The sequence below is a fragment of the Asterias rubens genome, chromosome 13 (assembly GCF_902459465.1).
Source record: "Asterias rubens chromosome 13, eAstRub1.3, whole genome shotgun sequence".
Taxonomy (NCBI): domain Eukaryota; kingdom Metazoa; phylum Echinodermata; class Asteroidea; order Forcipulatida; family Asteriidae; genus Asterias; species Asterias rubens.
This window is the reverse complement of record NC_047074.1, coordinates 8,435,926-8,461,775: the sequence shown is the minus strand read 5'-3', so window position 1 is coordinate 8,461,775 and position 25,850 is coordinate 8,435,926. Positions and strand designations below refer to the sequence as shown.

The 25,850-nt window shown below is 38.3% G+C and overlaps 1 protein-coding gene across 1 annotated transcript; it reads right to left on the bottom strand.

Moving 5' to 3' along the window:
- Positions 1–4,581: 4,581 nt before the first annotated feature.
- On the bottom strand, positions 4,582–25,828 carry LOC117298476 (carbohydrate sulfotransferase 1-like). The gene is made up of 3 exons (XM_033781753.1): positions 25,570–25,828; positions 16,097–16,262; positions 4,582–8,710 (listed from the first exon to the last, which is right to left on the bottom strand). The coding sequence occupies exon 3, from the start codon at positions 6,743–6,745 to the stop codon at positions 5,417–5,419; it is 1,329 nt and encodes a 442-aa protein (XP_033637644.1). The 5' UTR covers positions 6,746–8,710; positions 16,097–16,262; positions 25,570–25,828; the 3' UTR covers positions 4,582–5,416.
- Positions 25,829–25,850: the final 22 nt, after the last annotated feature.

The following is a 25,850-nucleotide window of genomic DNA, read 5'->3' as shown; positions in this document are numbered from 1 at the left end:
TGATAGTTATGACGACTACGAACAAACTCGGCACCGCACTTCGCCGTGCGCTTCGCCATGCGCCACCTGCATCAATACATACATGAGACACATGCATCAATACATACAGCATTCACAAAAAGTGAGTGAAAAGTGGCTATGAATCGCACCACAGAGCATAGAATATTTTTTCTTTAAAATCCCGGGACCCTTAAGCGGGCCCCGGACCCAATATTACGTTGTATAAAGGTTTCGCGCCTCCCCGCTCGCATTGACTACCGTAACTCAGCTTCAGGTGCCTGACCAATGTTTTTTAGCTTCCTTATCGGGCCTGACTTACCGTGGTGGGCGCTACAGATAATATCGAAGTCTAATACAGATACAGAGAGATGGACAGGGCATTTTTATTTTCTTCCCTCCCGTGCACATTATTATCCCCCTTACGCTTCGGGAACTTACTAATGAGTGCGTGACCTCTTTATTATTAATTGAAAAACCCCATAAATCTCTCAAGAATACCTCTTCAATATAATTTCAACAAAGCCCATGGTCGAAACTGTTCAAAAACGGTTAAAAGGGCCGGGAAGTATTATCTTTGTACAGTTTATGTTGATAAGGAAACCCCAAGGCACACGGTAAACACTTTAAATCCATTCATTGCGAGCAAGTTATCGTGTTTCATGTTAAAATCCCTGTGATTATTTCCCCGAAATTATTAGGCCTAGATGGTTTCGTCGCCAGCTTCTAGTTTTTGTGCCATGCGTGGTCATGTTACAACAATGTTATTGGGTCATCCTTCCTCCATGGTATGGAGCATATTAATTCAAAATGTTTTCAGAAAATTTCTGCAGCAAAGATGTGGAATGAAATGTAAGCAAATTTGATATGGACCGCATACCACTTTGAAAAAAATCATGACCCAAAATCCTTTGAATACAAAGTCGACGCCACAAGAACATTCTAACTATACGACATAGAACGGTTTGCGGTAACACATGTAATGACTATCTCTAAGTGAGTTGGGTGGTTCTCTGAAAAGAACCGTTGGTTTCAACTCGACGTTTCGATCAATTTAACTACGGTTGTAAAGGCCACAAAAGACCGGTTCAACACTTTAGTTAGGCTACAATACACCTTTGTTTTGGCCTGTGTTTTTGGCTGACTTGATGTACCCCCTCTATTGATGGTGCCACCGGTACGTGTTAATGAGTTAAATTAGTTGGAGTAGTTCGGCCGCATTTCCCGTAATATTGCTCCATAATATCAACATATCTGTGTACTTTATCAAGAAGGCCAATAACAGGTTGAAGCAAACATTTTATAACAAATCTGGTGGTCTGATTGGGACGTCTATATCACAGATAACCCATTGTTGATTTTCAAAGTATTACAAAAAAATGTGCAAACAAGAAAATATTTGAACTTCAGAAAAAGGGCGGGGATTTCTACCCATTTCTACGCAACTCATTATTGACCGAGTCTACCTCCATGATTGACTCAATCCACGAAGTGGGAGCACTTTCCTATACCCACCATTTTGTGGGAGTCAAAACGTACACCAAGAAATTAATTCCCAATGGCGGAACTCAAAGGCGGCAATTTGAAGACGCCATTTTGGAGAGATCTACGCCATGATCTGTTTAATGGCAATATACGAAACTTGTTTCTGTTCAAGGAGGCACCAAAACACGGCAATGGACCATTGGGCGGGATTACAAACTTTCTAAGATTCCGAATTGAAACTTTACGGGGAATTAGGTTTTGCCTATAATCCTAGTATCAAGTTCGTTCCGGTATCGTCTCCGCGAACAAGGAGACGATAGCGGAACGAACTTCATAGTTCTAGTAGGCATTGCCCATGGTCAAAATCTGCGCATGGAGAAACTAATTTTCACAATCCAAACCTTATCATATTATTAACAGCACAGACGATGGTTACCTTTGCAGGACACATTCACAAAATTTATTAATCACAATGTGGATATTCCAACGTAAGATCAACACAACAACAAAAACAAAACAATTGCAATATAACAGTATATTCCCGTCGAAAGGAAATTGAGTTGCATATTTGTGTGAGATATCCGTCACTCAGTGGCGTTCAATGTTCTAGTTTTTTTTTCCCTGTAATATGGGATTACGTTTGAACTATGAGAGCTACTTCTTTTACGTAGCACCATGTAATGGTTTACATGGTGCTATGGCGCAATATGCTGCCAATTAAACTATGAACACTGGGGCGAACCCCTTCTCTTTTCGATTTAGTGCACTGGGTTCTTTTACGTGCGTTACACAACACACTGAAACAACGGCCTTACGTCCCATCCGAAGGACTTAGTTTGTACAGACCTTGCAAGTCTCACGCGTAACCGAACATTAGACCCGTGTGATTTTGTTTTCGTTCAGGCTAAATAAAGCAAATTCCGAGAGACCATGAAAGCGGTCCCAAAATATTCAAAGTTGCGCGAGACTCCAACGGTCTATTGAAAACATTGAACTGATCTCTAAATACAGTTAACTTGACAACACATCTCAACTTACTCTCAATCTGACATAAAATAATTTTATTTAAATTAAAGTAATAATTCCAATAAATTCCAAACTTGCCCAATTGACATTTTGGCAAGCAGATGTCTTATACAAATTGACCACTGAGCTATAAGATATTGAACTAATTATTACATGTACATGTAGCTGCGTGGTATAACCAAGGGGTGGGGATTGGGGCAGTAAAGCCACCCCCACCCCCTCAGAACCCTCCCCTTCCCAAAATGCAATCAAAAATGCACTTAAATTAATGGTTCGATACATTAAATAGCCCGACCCCACTTAAAAGAAAAAGAACAGAACCCCTCAAAAACAAACACCTCAACAAACAAACAAACTGGGAAAAAACCCACACAAAACAACACATAAAAATGCCCAAGAAACATTATAGAATTGTATTAATTTTGGTTTTTACCCATACACCGATGTGTGTTAGCATTGTATACTCAGTACTTTCCCGAGTCCTGTGAAAAAAAAGAAAAAAGAAAAAGAAAAAAAAAACAGGTATGACTCGGGAGGGATTCGAACCCGGGACCCTAGCCAAAATTAATATTCTTTATCCCTGATGCAAATTTAACATCTATTATAGAATTGGTAAGATAAAAAAATCGTCTAAGATCACAGATTTACATAAAACTTACACGGTCTAATGATGATGATAGTTTATGTATATTGTGGATTACATAAAGTGCATAATTTATACACTGCCAGCAACTGTTTTGCAAAAATCAATTTTTTTTTGTTATGGTTACAGCAAAATAAAAACATTATATTATTATCATGGCACACTAGACCAATATATCTTGAAATGTCCACAAACATTGTGTGCAATCAGAGGATTATTCATAAAGTAAAGCACATTCAATGTGAATGGTAAATTAATTTGTACAGATGCTTCCGACACGAAAAGCAAAATAAACATTGCAAATTGTCTCTACGAACAAAAATCTTTCTCTTTACAATATGAAGAGCTTACATTATTCACAATAGAAGGTGATTTTGGAAAGGTTTGCGGTAACACCATGTAATGACTATTTCTAATGAGTTGGGGAGGTTCTATAAAGAACCTTTGGTCAGCTACAAACATTGTTTTGGTCGAGTTGATGTAATATCAAGAATAATAATAATAATAATAATTTATTTTTAATATAGCGTCTTACATAAAAAATCTCAAAACGCTGTACAGTGATTTACATATTATAAACACAAGAAACACAAAAGAATCAAACTATTGTGTTTCAATCTTTATAGTTATTATAAAGTTATAATTCATTTTATATTATATAACACCCAAGCAGATCCTTGCCATTTGATTGGAGGATTGTCCGTCACGTGATAGCAAATAAAAGTACCAATACACGCTGAGTCACTCACCATGCTTTTTCATTCCATCCGAAAAGTACCATTGCATCACTGCGTGCGCGTGTCTTTGGTAACGCAGCAGTGTTACTGCAAGGCATATTAGTAAAATTACTAGCATTCGGCTTCTACAATTAAAAATTGTAGGCCTACGCTTTGTTTGTTTTGAAAGTTGTATCTTTCAATCAAAATTACAAAGATCTACTTGGATGTTATATAAAACAAATAATGAATGTTTTTCATTCGTGCAATGGTGCGAAAATGTTCATTCGTTGAAAGCTGGAATGTTCCATTCAACTCGGCTCCGCCTCGTTGAATAGAACATTCCATCTTTCAACTCATGAACATATTCGCACCATTGCACTCATAAACATTCATTATGTGTATACTATTTCATGATTAGCTTGGTTGAGTTGATGCAATATCAAGAAACACAAAACAATCAAACTATTGTGTTTCAATCTTTATAGTTATTATGTTATAATTCATTTTATACTTTCCATGATTAGCTTGGTTGAGTTGATGCAATATCAAGAAACACAAAAGAATCAAACTATTGTGTTTCAATCTTTATAGTTATTATAATGTTATAATTCTTTTTATACTATTCATGATTAGCTTGAATGAGTTGATGCAATATCAAGAAACACAAAACAATCAAACTATTGTGTTTCAATCTTTATAGTTATTATAATGTTATAATTCATTTTATACTATTTCATGAATACCTGGTTGTCTATTGGCTAAAAACCTTGCCCGGTCGAGTTGTTGCAGTATAAAGAAACCTTACACTCAAAAATCAACTAATTTGTTGTGTTTCAATCTTTATAGTTAAAGCTTATACATCCATATTACACTTTTTCAAGACTAAACTATTACACTTGGATGAGTTGTGAGGGTAATATTTACAATTTTATAATTTCCTTTGATTAATCTAACCATAGTAATGATAATGTACAGATAAATCACCATCATTTATCATTATTCATTCAATGCAATACAAAAATGAACCTAAATTTTTATTAACATGATTTGTTGGGTTGCAGAAAAAAAAAACTAAGAATGGTGCGGCCATTTTGTTTTCCCCCCTATGTAAAAGGCCCCACCGAAATCAATCAGTAAACAGTCAGGCCCCTTTAGGTTACTAAAACATTTAGCACTTGTTACTGTTGTGTTGCCGAATAGGAACATGACCAAAAAGGGGGCATCATCAAAGAAGGTCTCTACTGAGTTGTTACACTGATAACCGATATGCAAAATATACCTTTCTTCTTTTATAAAATAACCTCTATGGAATTGAAATACATAACCAAATGCAGTAGGATAATAAAATTAAGAATTACTTTGCTAATTTAAACACTTGATCGTCTTAAATCGTGTGCTTACGGTAATAGCAGTGCTATGATGAAATTGAAATCACACAGTAATAACAAAATCAGCCGCAAAGCAGCTCTATAAAATTGGGCCCTGGAGAGACGAAGCCACACCCTTGCCTCATGTGTAACATGTGATTGATTGAATGTGTGAACTCCTACACAAAGCTTATATCTGTACCAATATTTAGCGGTAGAGTAACAGGTACATTATAATTGGTCAATTCATCCTCACTTGTGATTGGCTGGTATCCAAGCATCTCCATGACATCACCACATTTCCTCTCAATGTCCTTGACCTCTTTGAAACTCAGTAAACTGCGCCAATGCATCGAAGCCTCCGATGAGTTCTTCTTAGTGCTGAAAGTGTTTGTACTTTTACTTGTGTTCTCCTGGGTGTTTGTCTTAACCCATTGGGTCACCTCAGGTTGCATGGGAAGCCCAAGAAAGTCATAGATGTCTTGCGTTAAGCGGAATGGATCTGCAGCTAAATCCTCATATCGGATGAGCTTATAGCGCCCTCGAAGCCATTCCGGCCTCTGCAATGCGAGTGGTACCGTTTTTCGCATCCACTGGCACAATTTGTGAACCGTGTTGAATTTAAAATTGTCTGGGTCATGCTCCAATAGTTTAAGATTATCCAACGTACAGTCCTTGGCGGGAATTTTTTTACGCGGGCAGTAATAGCCCTTTCTGGAGTTTGCTGTACCGCGTGGATCTCTGATGAGATGTATTATTTTGACGTTGAGTTTGTCATTGGTTATAAGAGGCTGGACAGTGTCCAGGTCAGCACGGATTAATTTCATGGCCATGTTGCCCTTGTGCTGCCGACAGGTCTGAACTAACATACCGGGGACGACGTCTGCGCAGCGAGATGAAGCCTTGCATATCCCATGGATGGTTGTGCTCTTTGCCTTCCCGATGGACCACTTGTACATGTCATGCATGAACTCCGTTGGGAATGTACAATGTGCGAGCTTACCGAGAAGACCTCTCATGGCTACATTCATCTTGTCGGGTGTCATCAATCCCATTTTGACCATGCTGTCCGTCGCGTGGAGCGGCTCAAACAGATACATCAATTGTTGATTTTGGTTGAAGATTTCCCCAAGGAGTGTAGAGCCAGTTCGCATTCTGGCGAGGACGATGACTTTCAGGCCCTGATGCAGGTTACTCACTCTCCCAGGGTCTTTCCCAGGGTTGGTACCTTTGTTGACTAATGTGGCATTTGTTTGATTGAAGATCTCTCTTTGTTGAACCATATCCATGGTGTCTAGTACCTCTATCGGAACCGCATTCAAGGTTTTACTAACGAACCTTGTGGAATGATTGCTTCCCAAGAGTCCCCTGGCCACAGGCGTCGCCAAAGGCCTGTGGCTCAATCTCACCATGTGATGCGGAAGAACTTGGGTGTAGGTTAGTATAGAAAGAAGTACGAGAGAACAGGCCACGATTACGTACACAAATCCACGGTTCATGGAGTACATGGTTTACACGTTGCAGGAAAATTACAATTTAGATACCTCAGTGGTTTTAGTACAGCGCAGTACTGAATTGATCATGAGAGTGAAAACAGTATCGCTGTAAATGAATAAATAAACAAAAGGACAGTCTGACTTTGCCAAAAATCCCTAGAGTAACATTTGACTTCCTTTAGACTTCAGAGCGCTGTGTTGCCTTGAGATTGATGACCTCAAACCTGGCCTGACTCATTCCCACACTGACACAACGTCACAGGAAATCAAGCAGTAAGACTTAGTCAGATCTCAACCAGCTTACAAAGTCAGATCGACACCCCACAGGTCTGAAGTACCTAAATTGTGATGATGGCAGTGGAAACTTATTAACCCGGTCTTTGTCAACATGGATAGTTAAGGCTCTCTTTGAATTTATTTAGGACATGATCAGGCTAATTAGAGAACCAAATACACCATATCTTGCACTTTCTCATGTATCCGTTGGGTCAAACCCGATAATATCAACGTCCCACACTTCCTAGAGTTAATCATTTAGCTTCACTCACAAAGTGCTCGATGCCCTTATATGGGAGGAATGTGTCAGTTTCTTGCGTAAGAGCCAAACCAACAAAGTTTGTAAATAACAAATTGAATGTAACGATCCCTTCGTGCTTCAAATTATTTCATCTCATTATCGGCAAGAACTGGCAGGGATGAAAATACATGTATCTAACTCAACCCATTTTTAACAAGCCGTTTATTGAGTAAATTTGACTTTTTTTAAATATCAAAAAATTGGTGTGGACCCCAACTATTTTGAAAACTTACCCAGTCAGTTTCCCTTGTGGTTTGTTACTTGATAAAAAATAAACATCTTCAAAACTAGATCTCTAAACAGTCAAGATAAAAAAGCATGGAATAATTTGCAAATTTTATGGGATTTAAATGCAAATAAGTGGCAAAAATTTGGCAGATTGGAGTTGCTATAATACTCTCAACTTTTCCTACTTAATTACTACAGGTAGAAAACTGATGAAATTTACTTTATTTTTGTTTTAAAAAATTACGTGACTTTCTGGACTCCTATGATTGATGAGATGATATAACAAAATTCTTCGGCAAGAAATGGCAAAACAGGTTTGCACTTAAAACTTGAGTATGAGATGATCTTGATTTAAAAATAAAACCTCATGGAGGTATAATATTTGTAAAACTTTCCCAAAAGCCTACAGAGTTGGCACAGTCTTGAAATGGCAAAACAGGTTGCGCTTAAAACCTTAGTTTGAGATTATCTTTATTCAAAAATAACCTAATGCAGGTGTAAAGTTTGTAAAACTTTTTCCCCTTTCCCGGAGCCTCGCCTTTTAAAAAGTTGTTTAAAAATGCTTTCTTTGGTAAACACAACTCAAAACCGTACTTGGAACATGTGTGCTGAGTTTCCCTTTTCCAGCTAAGAATAGCACCAACTGAAAGTATTAACACCTCACTTCCAAGATCTTTCACCCGACCACCGGGCGGTACGTACACACAAACACCAAAGATGTAGGTCACGGTAATGGCCGCAGAGTCATGTCAAGTTTACTCAGTGTTTTTCTATGATGCTTACGGACACCATTTGGTTGTGGTCTGAAAACGAATACCAGGCTTAAAGGCTAGTTAGCAGTGTGACCTGGTCTTCACAGTGTGATGTCCTCAGTACCTCATAACCTTGATGTCACTGTGAGATGTCGTTAGCGTCCTCTGCTCTAGCTGTCCCTCTGTGCTGCACAACTAGCCCTCAGTGAGTGGTAGCTCCATGTTTTGACGGTCATTTGAGCAGTGAAAGTGGGCCTGTCTGGCTGGGATTACCGTTACTGTACAGTACCTTTCATCTAGGACTGAGACTCGTTGTGAGATGGTACAGTTTTTCAAACTCCATAGTGCATAATGTTCACTTCACAAAGTTCCTCAGAGTACAATATGGTCTCAACATCCAAAGACCTGAAATCTTGCTCCCTGCAGGATGAAAACAGAAAAAAAACGATATTTTAAAGTCTCGTCCATACACTTGGTTAAGGTTGGCCTAAATTCACACAGGCTCAAAGTATTAAAGAGGCCTGCTGAAGGTTTTTTAATTTAGAACCATAATAATGTAGCACTTCGCCTCTGTGCCCTTTTAAATTCCAGGTAAATGAGATAGCATGTGGTTCGTGCCAATACTGAGAATTTTCGTACTGAGCCGCAGGCATGATTCCAAAAGGAACCAACGAGTTATTATTAGTTCACTTAGTTTCACTTATATCATGAGACAAGCACGTAACTAATTTTTTCCCCTCTTCATATGGACTCTTGAAAAATAAGATAATCACGCACAAAGGTGTGCACTGATCTTAGAAGTCCTACATATTTATGAACTTAAGACATATATTTGTCTTTAACAGCTGTATTAAATTGGACCCTGGACAGGCCTTGTGTTTCATCTTTTAGAGGGCAAGGGGTACCAAGGCCAGAGCCAGGGCAGCAGAGGCCATGGCCTATATACACCCTGAACATTGTACGTGTCCTCTGTAATTCCAGGCTTGCCTGAAACTGTCTTCAAATCTGGGTACTCAGAATTATCTTCTAGAGGAAACCATACACGTAGTCTGTGCTGTATAATGCATAGTACACGTAACACGCATGGAATGGTTTTCAAAGCCACAGCAACTCTTTAGAGATTTGTCTCAATATGGAATAACTGCAAAGCATCAATTTGTCAATTTCAAGCCTTTAATTGACAGATCGCTGAAAAGACTACACATTTATCCTTATTTAGTCATTTGACACTGCTCTGGCCAGGAAATCATTCATAGCGCCTCATCAAAAAAACATGCACTTTTCTGAATGTTTTGTAATCAGCTCCTTCTGGAATAACTTGATATGAGAGTCAGACTGTCAGGTTATGAGTTCTTCAAAATGTACATGTAGCTGTCTAAGGACGTGATGTTCGGAAAATCAATTAAAGGAACACTGCAGAACTTTTTTTTTCTGCCTGTAGAATTTTGAGATCGATTGGCCATCTGGGTCACTAAAAAATAGTGAAAAACCAATTTAACATCGATTTAAAAAAAGAATTAAACACTCACTAAGCAATAAATGGGAGAATAGTTTTACGTATTTCTCATCAAATATGATATTTCGGACAGAAATATTTCAAGGATGTTTTTCTACTATCATCATCATAATACCTTTTAAGTTTTATGTAAATCTGTGTTCTTAGACGATTTGTTTTCTTATCAAACTGTAATGTTCCTTTGAGAAACACTTCAGTAGGATTTGAAACTTTGCATGGTGGAAGTATTTAACTAAGAGAGGTGTGGTAACACCATGTGAAAATCTGTTTTGAGTAGTGTTGGCTGGGGACTGTTGGTTCTTTTGATGGTTGACAACTCAATGTTTCGATCAGTATGCTCTGATCGTCTTCAGGAGAATGCTGGACTGTTGTTGGATGCTGCTTTTAAGCTTAAAAGTACGGGGCTTGGCTCGTGGAGGTGCATGGAGGCCGGAACAGGAATGCGATAAGCTGAACTGTGTACAGTTTATTGTAGCTCGTTGAAGCATACTGATCGAAACATTGAGTTGTCGATGTCAACCAGCACGACTCAAAATGTTCATGGTATTATCCCTGTAGGGTTTAGATTTTCATTTTCATGAGCTGTGAACTGAGACCCAATCCACATGCAAGGCTCTAAATCTGGGGTGGGGTTCGAACCAGAGTCCACAGAGGTGACAGGCAGTGAAAGAAACCTTATCTCACGCATTTTGGCTTTTATCAGGTACATGTATAGCTGAGGTCTTCATTTTAGATTTTAATTTTCATGAACTGTAGGGACAAACCCAATCCACATGCAAGGCTCTGAGTCTGAGGTGGGATTCGTACTGGGGTCCATTGAGGTAAAAAAGGATCTGATTTCCTACCTTTCTGTAGGCTTTCAACAGGTATATAAGTCTTCCTTCAGACTTTTAATTTTGGCTGTCAAAGGTGATCAGTTACCTTAGGGGAAGAGTCTGTTTTATCCTCCCTCAGGAAGGCTTCTCAATCTAATGACTAATTATGCAATCATGCTAAGCTTGTATCCTCAATAATAAATTAAAAATAACAGGATCAAGGAATTAGTGTCGGTGATTGGTATTTGGTCACTTTTTGCCAAACACACGCTTGGGGAATTTCATTTGCATTCAAATTTTTAGTACTACGTACTTTAGACCTCTTTTGCATCAAAAATTTATGAGAAAGGAAATTTGAATTTTTTTCAGACTGGTATAGGGTTATTTCCAATAAGTACATTAAATTGCAGATTTCATAGAATTATTAGGCTTTTTAAAAGCGATTTGCATAGGGGCTTACGTTGTTGACAAAAAGGTTTTAATTTGATGATTAATTGAAATTTTTCTATCAAACATCCAACATTGAAATGACATTGCAAATGCTGTATCACAGTATGTAGTTACAAAAAAATTTGTCAGGAATATCATACAATCACTGCGTGTACAGTCATAGTAGTTTAGCCCCAAATTGTGATGTGAAAAAATACCATGAATCGTTACCGCGTATGACGCTTAACTAAAAGCCAAACCCTAAATACTCCTCTAAATGCAATTTTCAACCCCCACCCCCCAACCTAAAATGTGAGTTATCTTATACTGAACAACTGATGTTGTTCCCCATTAAGAACAGAATCTCGGAAATTGTGCCCAAAACAAGATCATTACATCATGTGTTGGCATTTATGTGCTATAATAAGCAATGGGATTGATTTGTGGTGTCATTAGCGGCACCGTACTATAGCTTGTTCGAGCCCTGTAGTTCATAGAGCAAGGGATTTGCTCTATGGTCTGTCCCATGTACTGAACTAGTTAAAAACATACAATTTTTGACAGCTACAGATAGAGAATCATATATTTTTTATTATAATGTGATGGAATCAGTCACGCACGTATCTGATACGACCTGTAGGAATCAATCTGAAATGTCAAAATTAAGCAGTGGGATGAAGAGAGATCTAGATGTGTCAAGGTTTTTTTGCCAGAATTTTTAAAATGAGCTCTGTTGTCCAACTTTGCATTTAAATAAGCATGCACAGTGTCGTTGCCTTGGTGCCCTTTGAGATGTTCCAGTAGAAACAAATTGTTTCCCTATATTCTAGCCCAGGGAAAATATGCCTTGCCCTTGGCTCATCAGGCCTTACATTTAGATAGGATGTCTAAAAATATGTAATGCCACTTCAGCAATGGACATCTAAACAAACAACCAAACAAACAAACAAACAAACAAACAAACACCCCAACAAACAAACAAACAAACAAACAAACAAACAAACAAACACCCCAACAAACAAACAAACAAACAAACAAACAAACAAACAAACAAACAAACAAACAAACAAACAAACAAACAAACAAACAAACAAACAAACAAACAAACAGCCCAACACCCCAACAAACAAACAAACAAACAAACAAAGAATAACTCTCATCCTCTGTCGACTAATCTTTCAAGTTTTTACCCCTTCTTGAACTAACTTGTCAAATGGCTAAGCCCTGCCATTTTCGAAAATAAAATGCACCCACAGATGTGCATTTTAACGCACACACAGCGCCTAAAATGCTCACAATTTACATACATAACGGCATCTAGTTACGATAACGGCATCTGGTGTCTCCCCCTAAGTGGCACTGTAACAAGATAGATACAATTATGATAAACTTACATCGGGGTATGAAGAATACAGTTACTGCGTGTGAACTGTATTGTGTGTCAACAGTGGCACCATGGATGGCATCAGGTGAACTGGTTAGCTCTTGATGATTGGATGATTGTAACAGGACTTGGCAATAAACAGGAAATTGTATTGTCATCGAGGGATACAAATTTTCAAATGCCTGATATTTGTCCAGTTTATTTTCCAATTTTTGTTTGCTCTGTTGATTCTTCTGTTACATGTATACAATGTAGGTGGCAATACCAACATAAGTCATTACAGCAATAGTCAATAATCGCTGTTGGTTTGGCATATATATGGATTGTAAACATAGAGACTAGCTTGTGTACATTTAGTTTAGGCCTATACTTCATGGAAGCAATTGCATCTGTAGCCTCTTTCACTTTAGCAAGGGACCCTTGCTAAATTGTAGCATGGTAAGGTTGTAAAATTTTATGTCTACTGTCCTTGCAAAATAATGTAAAACATTGCTACATTTTACAACCATGCTAAAGTTAAGCAAGGGACCCCCCAGTTAAATTTCTGTCGTGTGAATAGGGTTTATGCCCCTGCCGTCGATTTCACCAAACTAGACTGTCTCTTCCTAACTTAGGGTTAATCTTATGACTTAGGACCAGTTAAGTTCCGTATCTATAGGCGTTAGAAGGCATTGAACCCATCCTCGTACTAACTCGAGATAGAATTTATCCGTAGCATTTTGTGAAACTGGCTGCTGGTCATTGCCTTGGTGTCCCTTTAAAGGACAACTGTACTGTGTCCATATTGCTTGTTTAAACCATAGAGAATGGTTCTTCAAGACCTCATGTATGCACATGAAGACATTTCAGTAAGGCACCCTCACCTTGAGGTCAAAAGGAGGTTGTTCATTGGCCAATCCTGTGCGCCGCGCGTACAAATCTGTGTCTGTTTGATTGTTTCATCACCGTTTTACCTCTAAGATGGCGGCTGGATGACCTCAATGAGGGTGGATTATAAATGTACTGTACAGTCATTCAGATGATCACATACATTCAAAATAAGTAGTCAATATAGTATTAGTATGACACTTGACAGTGATATTCATATACTGACACAAGGGCTTGAATTCTAAGAGACTTTTTGTTTTTGTAGTATAACATGTACAAATGGTGGTTCTTGCACTACTTACTGATTTGATGTGGGAACTGTTACGGAATCGCCCTTGAATGCACCAGTTCACTTTGTTGTAGGCAAGACATCAGGTTCTTGTGAAATATACATCCTATGAACTTGTGACCTTCAATTAGAATTTGTTTCCATTGGCCAAGGGAGAATACAGCATAGGTCAGAAGACCAAGGTTGTGACTTATTGGTCTTTGCATTACCATTTTACCCTGCCTGCATTCATTACATGTAATGTACTGCTGGAAGAATGATAACCCAATTGACAGAGATGCCAAGTTCAGAGGCCAGCTACATGTATGTGTGAGATTTAACAACCCCCCATTATTATCTCGCAACTACGAAGGCCAATTGAGTTCAATTTTTCACAGGTTTTTTATGTTGTGCATATGTTGAGATACACCAAGTGAGGTGACCACTCTTTGACAAATACCAAAGGTGTCCAGTGTCTTTAATTTGTACCTTGTGTTTTGGAATTGATGTTTTGACCCTAGCCGAGTCTTTCTCAAAGAAAGAGAAAGACTCTGTCTGGGTCGACATATCAGGCCACTTGCTATTTGCAGGATGAGAAATTATTTATAACAACAGTGTACAAAACTGTACATTGTAGTTCTTCCTACTCTACAAGTACATGTACATGTAATTCTGCGAAAAGTAAATATGTATGTTAGGAATAGTAGGTCAAGACTTAGATTTGAGGCGTTGCAGGGTGAGCTATCAACATATTTGGGTTGTGGTTAATACAACCTTGTAGTAGTTTCAGCCAGTTTCAAGACTGTTTTCATCTGTTCGATCTGCTAGTGTTAGAGCTACATGTGTCTGGTGTGTACAAAGATATTGAATAGAGGCCCTTGGACTTTATCACCCAGTTTCCTGAAGGAAAGAGAGCAATAGTTAATTTTTTTTTTTCTTTTGCTCACAATTCATGCTTATACTTGTGACCATTGATCAAGGTCTTAAAAAGTTACTCCTTGCTGTGAGGAAGTCAAACTGTACTCACTCTGCCTGCCTATATGGATAAGTTCACGATATACCTTATTGTTTTTGGAACCGTCAAGATTGTTTTAATCCCATATAAATGTACATTACAATAAAACTAACCTGTGAAAATTTCATTTCAAAACGATGTCGCATTATTGAGTGTGTACATTTATTAACAGAGGCCTACATGATGTGACATGTCGAAAAATCAGGAGCGAATATGTCCACACAGAACATTTTAGCAGAAAATTGTTCAGCTGCTCGGTATTTTAGCAGCTCTATGAAATTAGCATTTTTTAAATCTTTGTTTTTCTAGTTGGGCAAAGTTGCTTTTTTAGTCAGGCTCTGTTTTTGTGTGTGCAGATTTGGCTCTGTTTGAAGGTGTACAATAATGTGGGCTATGTAGCCGTAAGGGCCCTACTGCTTACAGCCATTGGACACTTTCTGAACAGAACACAAAATTAAAAGTTCACAGATTTAAAAATAATCTATAGGGTTTACAGAAGAAAATGGTGAAAGATTTCCCTTGAAATATTATACCATTAAATGCTTTACTTTTGGAGAAAACATTAAAACAATTATCGATTCTCGATCTTATCGATAATAACAGATTTATTTTAAACACATGTCATGACACGGCGAAATGTGCAGAAACAAGGGTGGGTTTTCCGGTTATTTTCAAACTCTCCCGACTCCGATATTATTGAGCCTAAATTTTCACAGGTTTGTTGTTGTGATACACGAAGTGTGGGCTTTTGGACACAAAACTGTTTATCGATGTTGTGCGATTACTTTAAAATGGTAAGTCAACTACAATTACGTCTACCAATCCATGCACACAAAGCTCTCTCTCACTGTGCACATACTTTGTACGTGTTCCCAGTAGAGAGGTTGCATTTTTATCACTTTTAAAAATAAAGGCTAAGTTGAAGATTTATACCTCTTTGACTTCACTTGAGACCATTCTAAAACAGCGACTGGTTCGCACTACTTTGTCTAAAACGTTGTACATTGCAGACTGAAACCAAGTGATGACAGCAGTCACTTTTCAACTCAAAGAAGTATTTACATCGTTTCCTTTATACACCATTTGATGAATTGAAAGGACTTGTTCCATGTACAGTACATCCATGGCTACAGTACACCAGACATATTCCTAGGTGCACAGCCACAAGATCACAGGAACACGTTTTGTTTTCCCGCATTTTATGAACAGCTTGAAAACCACTGAAGTTATTTATTTCATAACAAACGCTGTGTCAATGGTAAAATACAAAGTCAATGAGTTTGTCAATTACAATAACTGCAAAGAGTTAATTCCAATTAATCTGTTGTAACAAACAGTGTACCCACGACACCCATACACAGTACATGATACAATACATTTTACCAGCAACAAAAAACTCCTATGCCCTACAGTACACGAATGAAAACAAAACCAACAACATGAAGAATGATGAATCAGTCTTTCTCAAATCTAAATGTCAGAAATACTTGGAGCGTTTTATGATTTACTTACCTCCTCAAGAAATCACCTTCTTTGTCTGAGGGGCAAGTTACCTCAACACTGATCCACCTCTGACCTTTCAAACTTGGCTTTCCGTCATGATTTAGTAGGAATAGCAGGACTGCAGCGTATTCATTCCAGGCCTTGACTGTAGTGTACAGCCTCCCCCCTCTAGTCCCTGTTGTGTTTTTAAAATGAGAAAAGCAGACCATGAAATAAGAACCCACACAAATACTCCAGTCCAAGGCTGCGGCAGTAATGCACACTCAATGCAAGCTGGCTAATACTTACATGCAGCTTTCTGATTGGATGAATCATTTACAAAATTTAGTACATTAATTTTTGTATGCGTTTTTTACCCAAATTTCTCAAAGCACAAGTGAGAGAGAGAAAGAGCAATTGATCAGAGAATTGGGAGGAGGGAAGGAAATCCAATGGCACTTATTATATGTACACCAACTGTGCAAGTTTTTGTCATATGAACCATGCATAATTCTGACTCTAAGGCCGTGTCCGAAACGGCGACTTCGGCTACAGCTACGGCTAGATCGCGCGCGTCTGCTATTCTTCAACACTGGTAGACGCGCTGATCTAGACGTAGCTGTAGCCGAAGTCGTCGTTTCGGACACGGCCTTAGGGTACCGTAGGAACAATGGGAGACTTTCTGGGACGATAGAGGGCAGCAGACTTACCGGGTAAATCCATTGTTCTCAGAATTATGCGCATGTTCAGAACTACGTAAACAATGGAAATTTACCCGGTATGTCTGCTGCCGCCTAGCGTTGGAAAGTCTCCTATTTAGAATGTTGGCAGCGTAACTGTGGTAAGGGTGAAGGGTTGACAGACACCGGGGGAGGGATTGTAGTGGATTAAACTCCCTTCCTTCCAGACTTTCCTTGAAGAAAGTTCTGTATCTGAGTAGGCCTGGGCGAATTATTCGAATATCCGGTTAATGGCGAATAGGTAACCGCGAATGCCTTTTTATTCTTAACCGGATATCCGCATAGGGCGCGAATACCTATTTGTAAACCGGATAGTTCTGTAATTACAACCAAGTAACCGGATATTCTTTAATATCCGAATATCCGCGGACGTCGGGCGACAACTGATAGGAATGTTTTGTCTGAATCCTTATGAAACTTCTATTAAGACAGCATAAAACACCATAAATTAAGTATTTAATTATGCTCACCTCCGTGAAGAGCTAAAACAATGACATTTCTGACGTAGTTTGTTCAAAGATTTCGAAAGTTTTCCCTCACGTAGAGTCAATCACGATCAAAAGAAAAAGCAAATCGCCATCTTTAAATTAGATCCGGTTATTTTTATGAATGAACCGAGTTACACTGTCTAAAACTAATATCATTCCGCCCAAAAGATCTCATTCACAAACGAACAGCGCCCTCTAGCGGCAAATTTAAAAAAAAAAATATATATATATATATATTATTATTTTTTAATAGCGCCCTCTAGCGGCGAAAAAAATATTCGAATATCCGGTTAATTTCGGATAGTTGGCCAGGGGTATCCGAATATCAAAATTTCACTATTCGCCCAGCACTATATCTGAGTAGACAATTTTGATGAAAACAGCATTGAATGGCTGAATTGGGGGTCAGTCAGATCGTCTTTTTACATTGTATTCCCCACGGGAATTTTTTTCTTAAAAAAATAAACCATTCAATGAATGAATTGGCCTAGATAAAGACATCTGAGAATGATTTGAATGACCCAGTTGTTGAATGATTAACAGATGAAGTGCGCCCAACAAATGCTATGCTTTTATTAAGGGAATAAAAGTGTAGCGACGAGTTCTTAAGCGATCGTTTAAAACCGGCAGGGTCGTTGCCATTTGATAAAGGCCCAAGCCGAAGGGGAGGGCCTTTATCGCATGGCAACGACCAAAACAAAATACAATTATACACACTTTGACAATCGAAAATTTGACGTTTGAAATATTGTTTTTCAAAAACTTTGTGTTTGATGCGCATGGGTTGTATGTATGCGCACGTGCTTAGAATTAGATTAGGCGCGCGCCTTTACATATATTACGCGCTGTTACTAACAGCTATGAATTGCGTTCCGCGTGATAATCCTGAACGCGCGCGCCCGGCACGCGGAAGCCAGGCGGTCTTGACAGCTTCAGCTGTGTCTTTATCAACCGTTTAAACACCCCCACGTGACGCGCTTGCCACCAATAGGAGTAGAGAAACTGTCTGGGGTATTTATGAAACTTCGTTAACGCCGCCCTTGCAACATAAAAAGAAAAGAACAGTTTACAAAACTCACACATAGAACAGATCTACAAATCTACAAAAGGCCAACGGATGTCCCGCAGCCGATTTCACAAAACGCTAGGATGAATCCTAACTCGAGTTAGGATGAGTAACCCGTCCTAACTTAGGATGGGTTCAATGCGTCCTACGTATTTGAATACGGAACTTTACTCGTCCTAAGTCCTAAGATTAATCCTAAGTTAGGAAGAGTTTGGTGAAATCGACGGCTGAACACCTAAGGGAATAGGAGTCAAACTTATCAAACTTTCCTCAGCATGGGAAAAGGGAATGGGGGTGGAAAGAACTTTCATTAGAATAAATAAGCAATTTCCTGATTCCGGAGTTCATATCCTTTATAGATGTTATTAGCACACTCTTGGTTGAATGTCACCATCAGGGGTACTCAGTGTATGCATTGGTATGGTTAAGGCCCTTTAAGTCAATTGGTTGAATGTCACCATCAGGGGTACTCAGTGTATGCATTGGTATGGTTAAGGCCCTTTAAGTCAATTGGTTGAATGTCACCATCAGGGGTACTCAGTGTATGCATTGGTATGGTTAAGGCCCTTTAAGTCAATTGGTTGAATGTCACCATCAGGGGTACTCAGTGTATGCATTGGTATGGTTAAGGCCCTTTAAGTCAATTGGTTGAATGTCACCATCAGGGGTACTCAGTGTATGCATTGGTATGGTTAAGGCCCTTTAAGTCAATTGGTTGAATGTCACCATCAGGGGTACTCAGTGTATGCATTGGTATGGTTAAGGCCCTTTAAGTCAATTGGTTGAATGTCACCATCAGGGGTACTCAGTGTATGCATTGGTATGGTTAAGGCCCTTTAAGTCAATTGGTTGAATGTCACCATCAGGGGTACTCAGTGTATGCATTGGTATGGTTAAGGCCCTTTAAGTCAACATTTTCTAGAGACAGAAAATGACTACTACACCTACACGTACCGTGTAGGATTTCTTGGAACTCGGGACCATGTCTGATGATCACTAGTCTTGATTCAAGACTCTCTGTTTATTAATATGTCTTCCAATGATCAATCGCCACAAGAGGGCTCAGCACAGACCGCTAACATTGTTGAAGTCGCTATCTTGAGTACTAGCGGTACTCAGAGTGAAAGTAGTTTGTGGTTGATAGCGTCTATTGGCGACTCTATCAGCAAGGGAAACTAACAGTCACAAGAGCTTTCAAGATGATAATAACAGTGAGTGTCTTCAACCAAGTGATAACTTCCATTTGTTTTTCTATCTATCAATCAGTGTCGTTCAGGCCAGGGATTACGGGTGCACCCCACCGCACTAAATGGGGAGAAAACAGAGCCCCAGCTTTGTAGGCCTCAAAATAATCTCTTTTAGAAATATTTGAGAGCCCACTAAAAGGAATACAGAGTACATACAAATTTCGCCCATTTGTTACCTGGGGTTGTTAATTTCCAAGTTGAGTTATTTTGGATGATAGGCCCTTTGGCCCTGCAAATAAAAAGTCCTATTTGCAGAGAGGTGTACAGTAGTGACATTTTTTAAGATCGATGCTTGGATGTTTTCAGGGAACATTGGACGGTCCATGTAGAATTTCCCCTTTACTGTAAAAAGCTGTGATCCGTTGATTCAGATTCCAAATTACAAAGTAGAAGGTTCATGCAGGCTAAACAGAAGAGGTGATGGGGTTGTACTTTATATAAAGCAGGATCTTGTGTATAAAATACGTCAAGATTTGTGTATTGGTAACTCTGAAATGGAAACATTTTTTATTGAGTTTGTTCACTCCAATAAATCTAATGTTATAATTGGAATTGTGTATAAACCCCCGAGTGTTTCCTGTAACGTTTTTACAGATGACATGGATGTAATGTTAGGTCGGCTTAATGCCGAGAACAAAAAATGTTCTATTTTGGGTGGCACGGTTGGCTTGTGCGTAAAGCGCTCGCCTCTCACCAAGGTGACCCCGGTTCGATTCCCGGTCGGGGCCATATGTGAGTTGAGTTGTGCGTTGGTTCTCTGCTGTGCCACGAGGGTTTTCCAGACTATCCGGTTTTCCTCCCTCAGGAAAAAATCAAACACTTTCGATCTTGGCTGTGCTCCGTGGTCATAATGGGTTGATGTGGCTGGCAGCTGAATGCGCCCTTGCATGCCTGCTTCTCGAACACGTTGTAGCCGCATCCTTCGTAATTCAGCTCTTAGCTGCGAGTAAGGACGATTAGCCCCCCAAATTATTATTATAACGTAAATTTGCTGCAATCTGATACCGATAATGCTGTGCAACATTTCATGTCAATTCTTGATTCTCAGTCATTTTATCCCACCATAAACAAGCCTACTAGGATTACTACTGATAGTGCAACTTTAATTGATAATATCTTGACAAATGATTATTTAAACCACACTGTGGAGGGGTTCTAATAACTGACATCAGTGACCACCTACCTGTTTTTTGAATTATTGATAATCTTAGAGAGAGTTCACAGACTAATGTGAAATGTAAAAGGCGGGTTTATGGTAACGATAATATTGAAAAATTTATTTGTGATCTGAATGCGACTGATTGGGATTTTATACTGTCGGTGAATGATATCAACTGTATGTACAACACTTTTTTAACTTATGTTAAACAACTCTATGACAGACATTTTCCAGTGATTGATGTTAAATATTGTTATGATAAATCTAAGTCTCCTTGGATGTCTGAGGGTATCTAGAATTCTATTAGAAGGAAAAATCACTTATACAAGAAGTTTCTTAAAACCCGTACTTTACACAATAAATCCATTTATACTTTGTATACAAATAGATTGAACACTGTTGTAAAATTAGCTAAGAAGAATTACTTGTGCACAAAATTTAATCAGGAAAAAAAATAACATCAAAGGTACATGGAAACTTATAAATTCATTACTCAATAAGCATAAACAAAGTTTGAACCCCACTTATTTTTGTTCTGGTGACAATAAGAAAATTACTGCTAGCAAAGACATTGCTGATGCCTTAAACAAGTACTTTGTTGACATAGGGAGTAACCTTGCCAGCAAGCTACCATTATGTAACACCCCTGTTGAAACATTCCTTGGTGCAAGATGTTCGAATTCACTCTTCTTGACACCCATTACGAAAGGAGAAATTGTAGACTCTAAACCAGTTTCCGTCTGGAAAGGCATCTGGATTTGATGAATTGAACTCCTGCGTTATTAAAGCCATTGGACCCTTTCGGTAAACAGTGTTGTCCAAGGCCCACACTTTGTGTACCACAACTTCTATATCAAATAACAAGCCTGTGAAAATTTAGGCTCAATCGGTCATCGGAGTCGGGAGAAAACAACGGAAAAACCCACCCTTGTTTCCGCGCGTTTCGCCGTGTCATGACATGTGTTTACTATAAATCCGTAATTCTCGTTAACGAGAATTTATAGTGTTTTACTGTTTTCTCAAAAAGTAAAGCATTTCATGGAATAATATTTCAAGAGAAGTCTTTCACCATTGCCTTCTGTAAACCCTGTAAGTTATTTGTAAATCGGTGAACTTTAATTTTTTTTTCTGAACCGAAAGGGTCCAATGGCTTTAAGGAGGCTAAGTACTCCCTGGCTAAGCCCCTAACTGACATCTTTTAAAAATAAATCTATAACAGCTGGAGTTTTTCCAGATGGGTTAAAAAAGGCTCAGGTTATACCAATATATAAAAAAGGCTGCAAGCATGATGTTGGAAATTATAGACCCATTTCTGTCTTATCAACATTTTCGAAATTATTCGAAAAGTTAATTTATACCCGATTGATTTTGTTTATTTACAAAAATGAACTTTTGACAGAATCACAGTTTGGCTTTAGACGTAACTGCTCGACTGATCTAGCTACATCTTTCGTGTTAATAAATTGTATAATGATCGATCTAGATGTAAACCATTTTTCAGTTGGTATTTTTTGGGACTTTTAAAGCATTTGATACAGTTAACCATGCTATCTTGATGCGTAAATTAGAACATTATGGTGTCCGAGGAATAGCGCTTGACTTGTTTAAAAGTTACTTATGTAATAGATCCCAATAAGTAATGTACAATTCTGTAAAATCTACTGAACGGCCTATTACTTGCGGTGTACCTAAAGGCTCCGTTCTGGGTCCCTTATTATTTATCTTGTACATTAATGACATCTGCAATACATCAGAAAAAAATTACATTTTGTTTGTTTGCAGATTACACAAGTTTGTTGTATTCAGATAAAAATGTAGACTTAGCTGTGCAGAACCTTAATATTGAGCTCAGGGTAATCACTTCTTGGCTTTTAGCAAATAAATTACGTATAAACGTTCTCAAATCAACATATATTATATTTTGTACTAGCCAGTTCAAGTACACCTAGTCTGTTCCTATAATTCTAAATAATGCCAATCTTGAGCAGGTTAAGGGTACTAAATTTCTGGGAATTCATATTGATGAAAATTTGACTTGGTAGAAGCATATTGGCACTATAGCAGTTAAAATATCTAGAAATATAGGTATAATGAATCGGCTTAAAAATGTCCTTCCCTGTAGCATATTACTGACCTTGTACAACTCTTTTATTTTACCTTATCTTTATTACGCAATTTTGACATGGGGAAGTCCAACTCCTAAATGTAATAAACTTCTCACTCTTCAGAAACGTGCAGTTCGGGTTATTTCCAAAGCGGACTATTGTGAGCACTCTGGGCCTCTCTTTTGTAATTTAAAACTGTTAAAATTCGTTGACCTTTATCATCTTAACTTAGGAAAGTTTATGTATAAATATATGAATAATCTTTTACCTGCTTGTTTCAACTCCAGTTTTACACTTACCTCAAACATCCACTCCTATTATACCCGTAGCGCTGCTAGGAAAAATCTGTATGTTAACTATCGTAGAACCTCGTTGTCTAAAAATGGTGTTGTCCAGCGTGGCACTTTATTTTAGAATAGTCTGGATGACTCTTTTAAATCATTGCGTACTCTCTCAACTTTTACCAAAAAACTTAAAACTTGTTTTCTTAATGAATACTAAGATTCTGATGTTATTTTTGTATGTAGAAATTGTAACGGCTTTATTTTCTGTCTTACACCTGTCAATTTTGTCCTGTTAGTTTTGTCCTGTATTTTTAATGTCTGTCTGTTCATAGGCTGGGGAACAAAAGCTGTGCTTCTCCCCGGACCTAGATGTTGCCTTTTGTTTATTGTTTCATCTTTTAATATATTTTATATTTACTTTTATTTTGTCCATATTACTCTGCATTATACACTATTTGCAACATTGAATAAACAATTATATCTATCTATCTAATACCATATTTGTATTTTTATAGCATTTCGCACTGTATGCTATATGCAAGTTTATTTAGTGGCAGCCTATCCTGTGTACACAGAGGACAATATCCCCCCACCCACACAGCACACCATGCACAAATACATGTACATGTATGTACACTGCACACAAACCACAGACTGTCCACGGGTAATATGAGATTGGTCTTCTTGAAAATATTCCTATACTTAGAATTAGATCCTGTAAAACATGAAATGAAAACAGCCTTACTTCTAACTGACCCAGGCCTATGCTTCTTGTTTGAAAGAGCAAGGGCATTTTTTCTTTGGTAAAGGACACCGAAGAAATTGCAAATTTGTGCTGTGAGCATCAGGCCTGCTGACCGTATTATTTATAGGATCAATTCTAGACCAATCAATTCATAAAAAAGTGGGCAATTTAATCATTAAAAACACAATTTAGCATCTTTTTGGATTGGGGGATTTGGGATAATTTCTCAACGCTCTTGCAAGATAATAATGGAAGAAAAACACCCTTGTCACATAAAGTTGTGTGCTTTCAGATGCTTGATTTCCATGATTTGGGACCTCAAAATCTAAATCTGACTTAAGGTCTCGAAATAAAATTCAAATATTTTCATGAAAAATTACTTCTTTCTCGAAAACTACGTTATTTTAGAAGGAGCTGTTTCTCACAATGTTTTATCAACAGTTCTCCATTGCTTGTTTACCAAGTAAGTTTTTATGCTAACAATTATTTTGATTGAGAAATTACCAAATATGTCCAGCAGTGGTACCTTTAAAAAATCAGGCTATATATTTATAAATTAACAGCAGAGCAAGGATAAGTAGAGAGACGAGTAAACTAAAAAAAAACAGGCAAGTGCAAAAAGGTTGTTCTAAAACCCCCTCGACGTCCGCCCCGTGTTCGAAGAATGTCCCAATTCCGAATTCATAAAATGTCGTTTTACGGCCGAGTCAAGCCCGGGTCATACTTCCTGCAAATGCGAATGCGAATGCGAAGCAAATTTGATGTGAATTTGACGTCACAACTATCCTTTCGCAGCGATATTCGCAAGTGAGTTGAACGGAGCTGAACTGCTGCGAATATTCGTTACGATTTTTGTGACGTAAACATTCGCTTCGCATGGAAATGCCGCGGTTTTTTTTTCTGTACATCAAAATAAATTCACGACATCGCACAAGTCTGCACACATATTTGCGAATAAATTCACGACATCGCAAAAGTGTGTGCACATATTTGCAAATAAATTCACATCGCAAAAGTCTGCACACATATTTGCAAATAATTTCACGACAAATCACATCGCACACTTCTGCGCACATATTTGATAATAAATTCACTACATTCGTGAATAATTTCACGATAACGCACACGTCTGGGCAAATATTTGCGATTAATTCACGACATTGCATCCGTCCGTGCACATATTTGCGATTAATTTCACGACATTACATACGTCTGCGCACATATTTGCGATATGCGATGTCCCTTCAGGGCCACCATACTCTCATACAAACATTGGTTATAATCTAATTCTACCTCCATAAGGTTTATCGCGATTCAGAAACACAATGCATTGTGGGAAGGAATGGGGGGCGGTTTCTATGCAGTTTCTACGATTCGCGCACGCAACGCCCATACCTTTGTGTGGGTTCAACAGCGCCCTCTCTTCATATTTTGCTATTCGCGATAAAGTTATGGTTTAAATTAACCATCCATAAAAGTCTCTATCATGGTTTAACGTCTATGATTATGAATAACACAAATCAAGAAATTGTGATTCAGTAACTAGACGACAATATTTATTCTAGTCATTGTGAAATCAGCGGTATGCAATGGGAATGACCCATATATCATTCTTGATACAATTTAGTTCTACCTCCATGGTTCATGCATGATGCGTCCGTCTACTTACCACAAATCACAGCAGTCAGTCAGCAGACGACTTTCACACAAGGTCCGAGCAGGCAGGAGATGATCGGACCAAACAGCGGCGGAAGAAGGAAAGAAAAGCACGAAGAAATGAAAGCGTTTCATGAACACTTGCTTGCCCGTTTCATTTCAGATGACAAATCGTGGTGACCACCAGTGTTCTATGCAGCTGCTGTGTGAGCTCGAGGAGAGGTGTGGACATTTTGACGGAATAATTAAATTATTTATTGACTTTCATTTTCAAGTTCGTGTGTGTGCACATTG

Bases quoted from the DNA above. Each gene is read 5' to 3' on its own strand.
- LOC117298476 (XM_033781753.1), bottom strand. From the start codon at position 6,745: ATGTACTCCATGAACCGTGGATTTGTGTACGTAATCGTGGCCTGTTCT.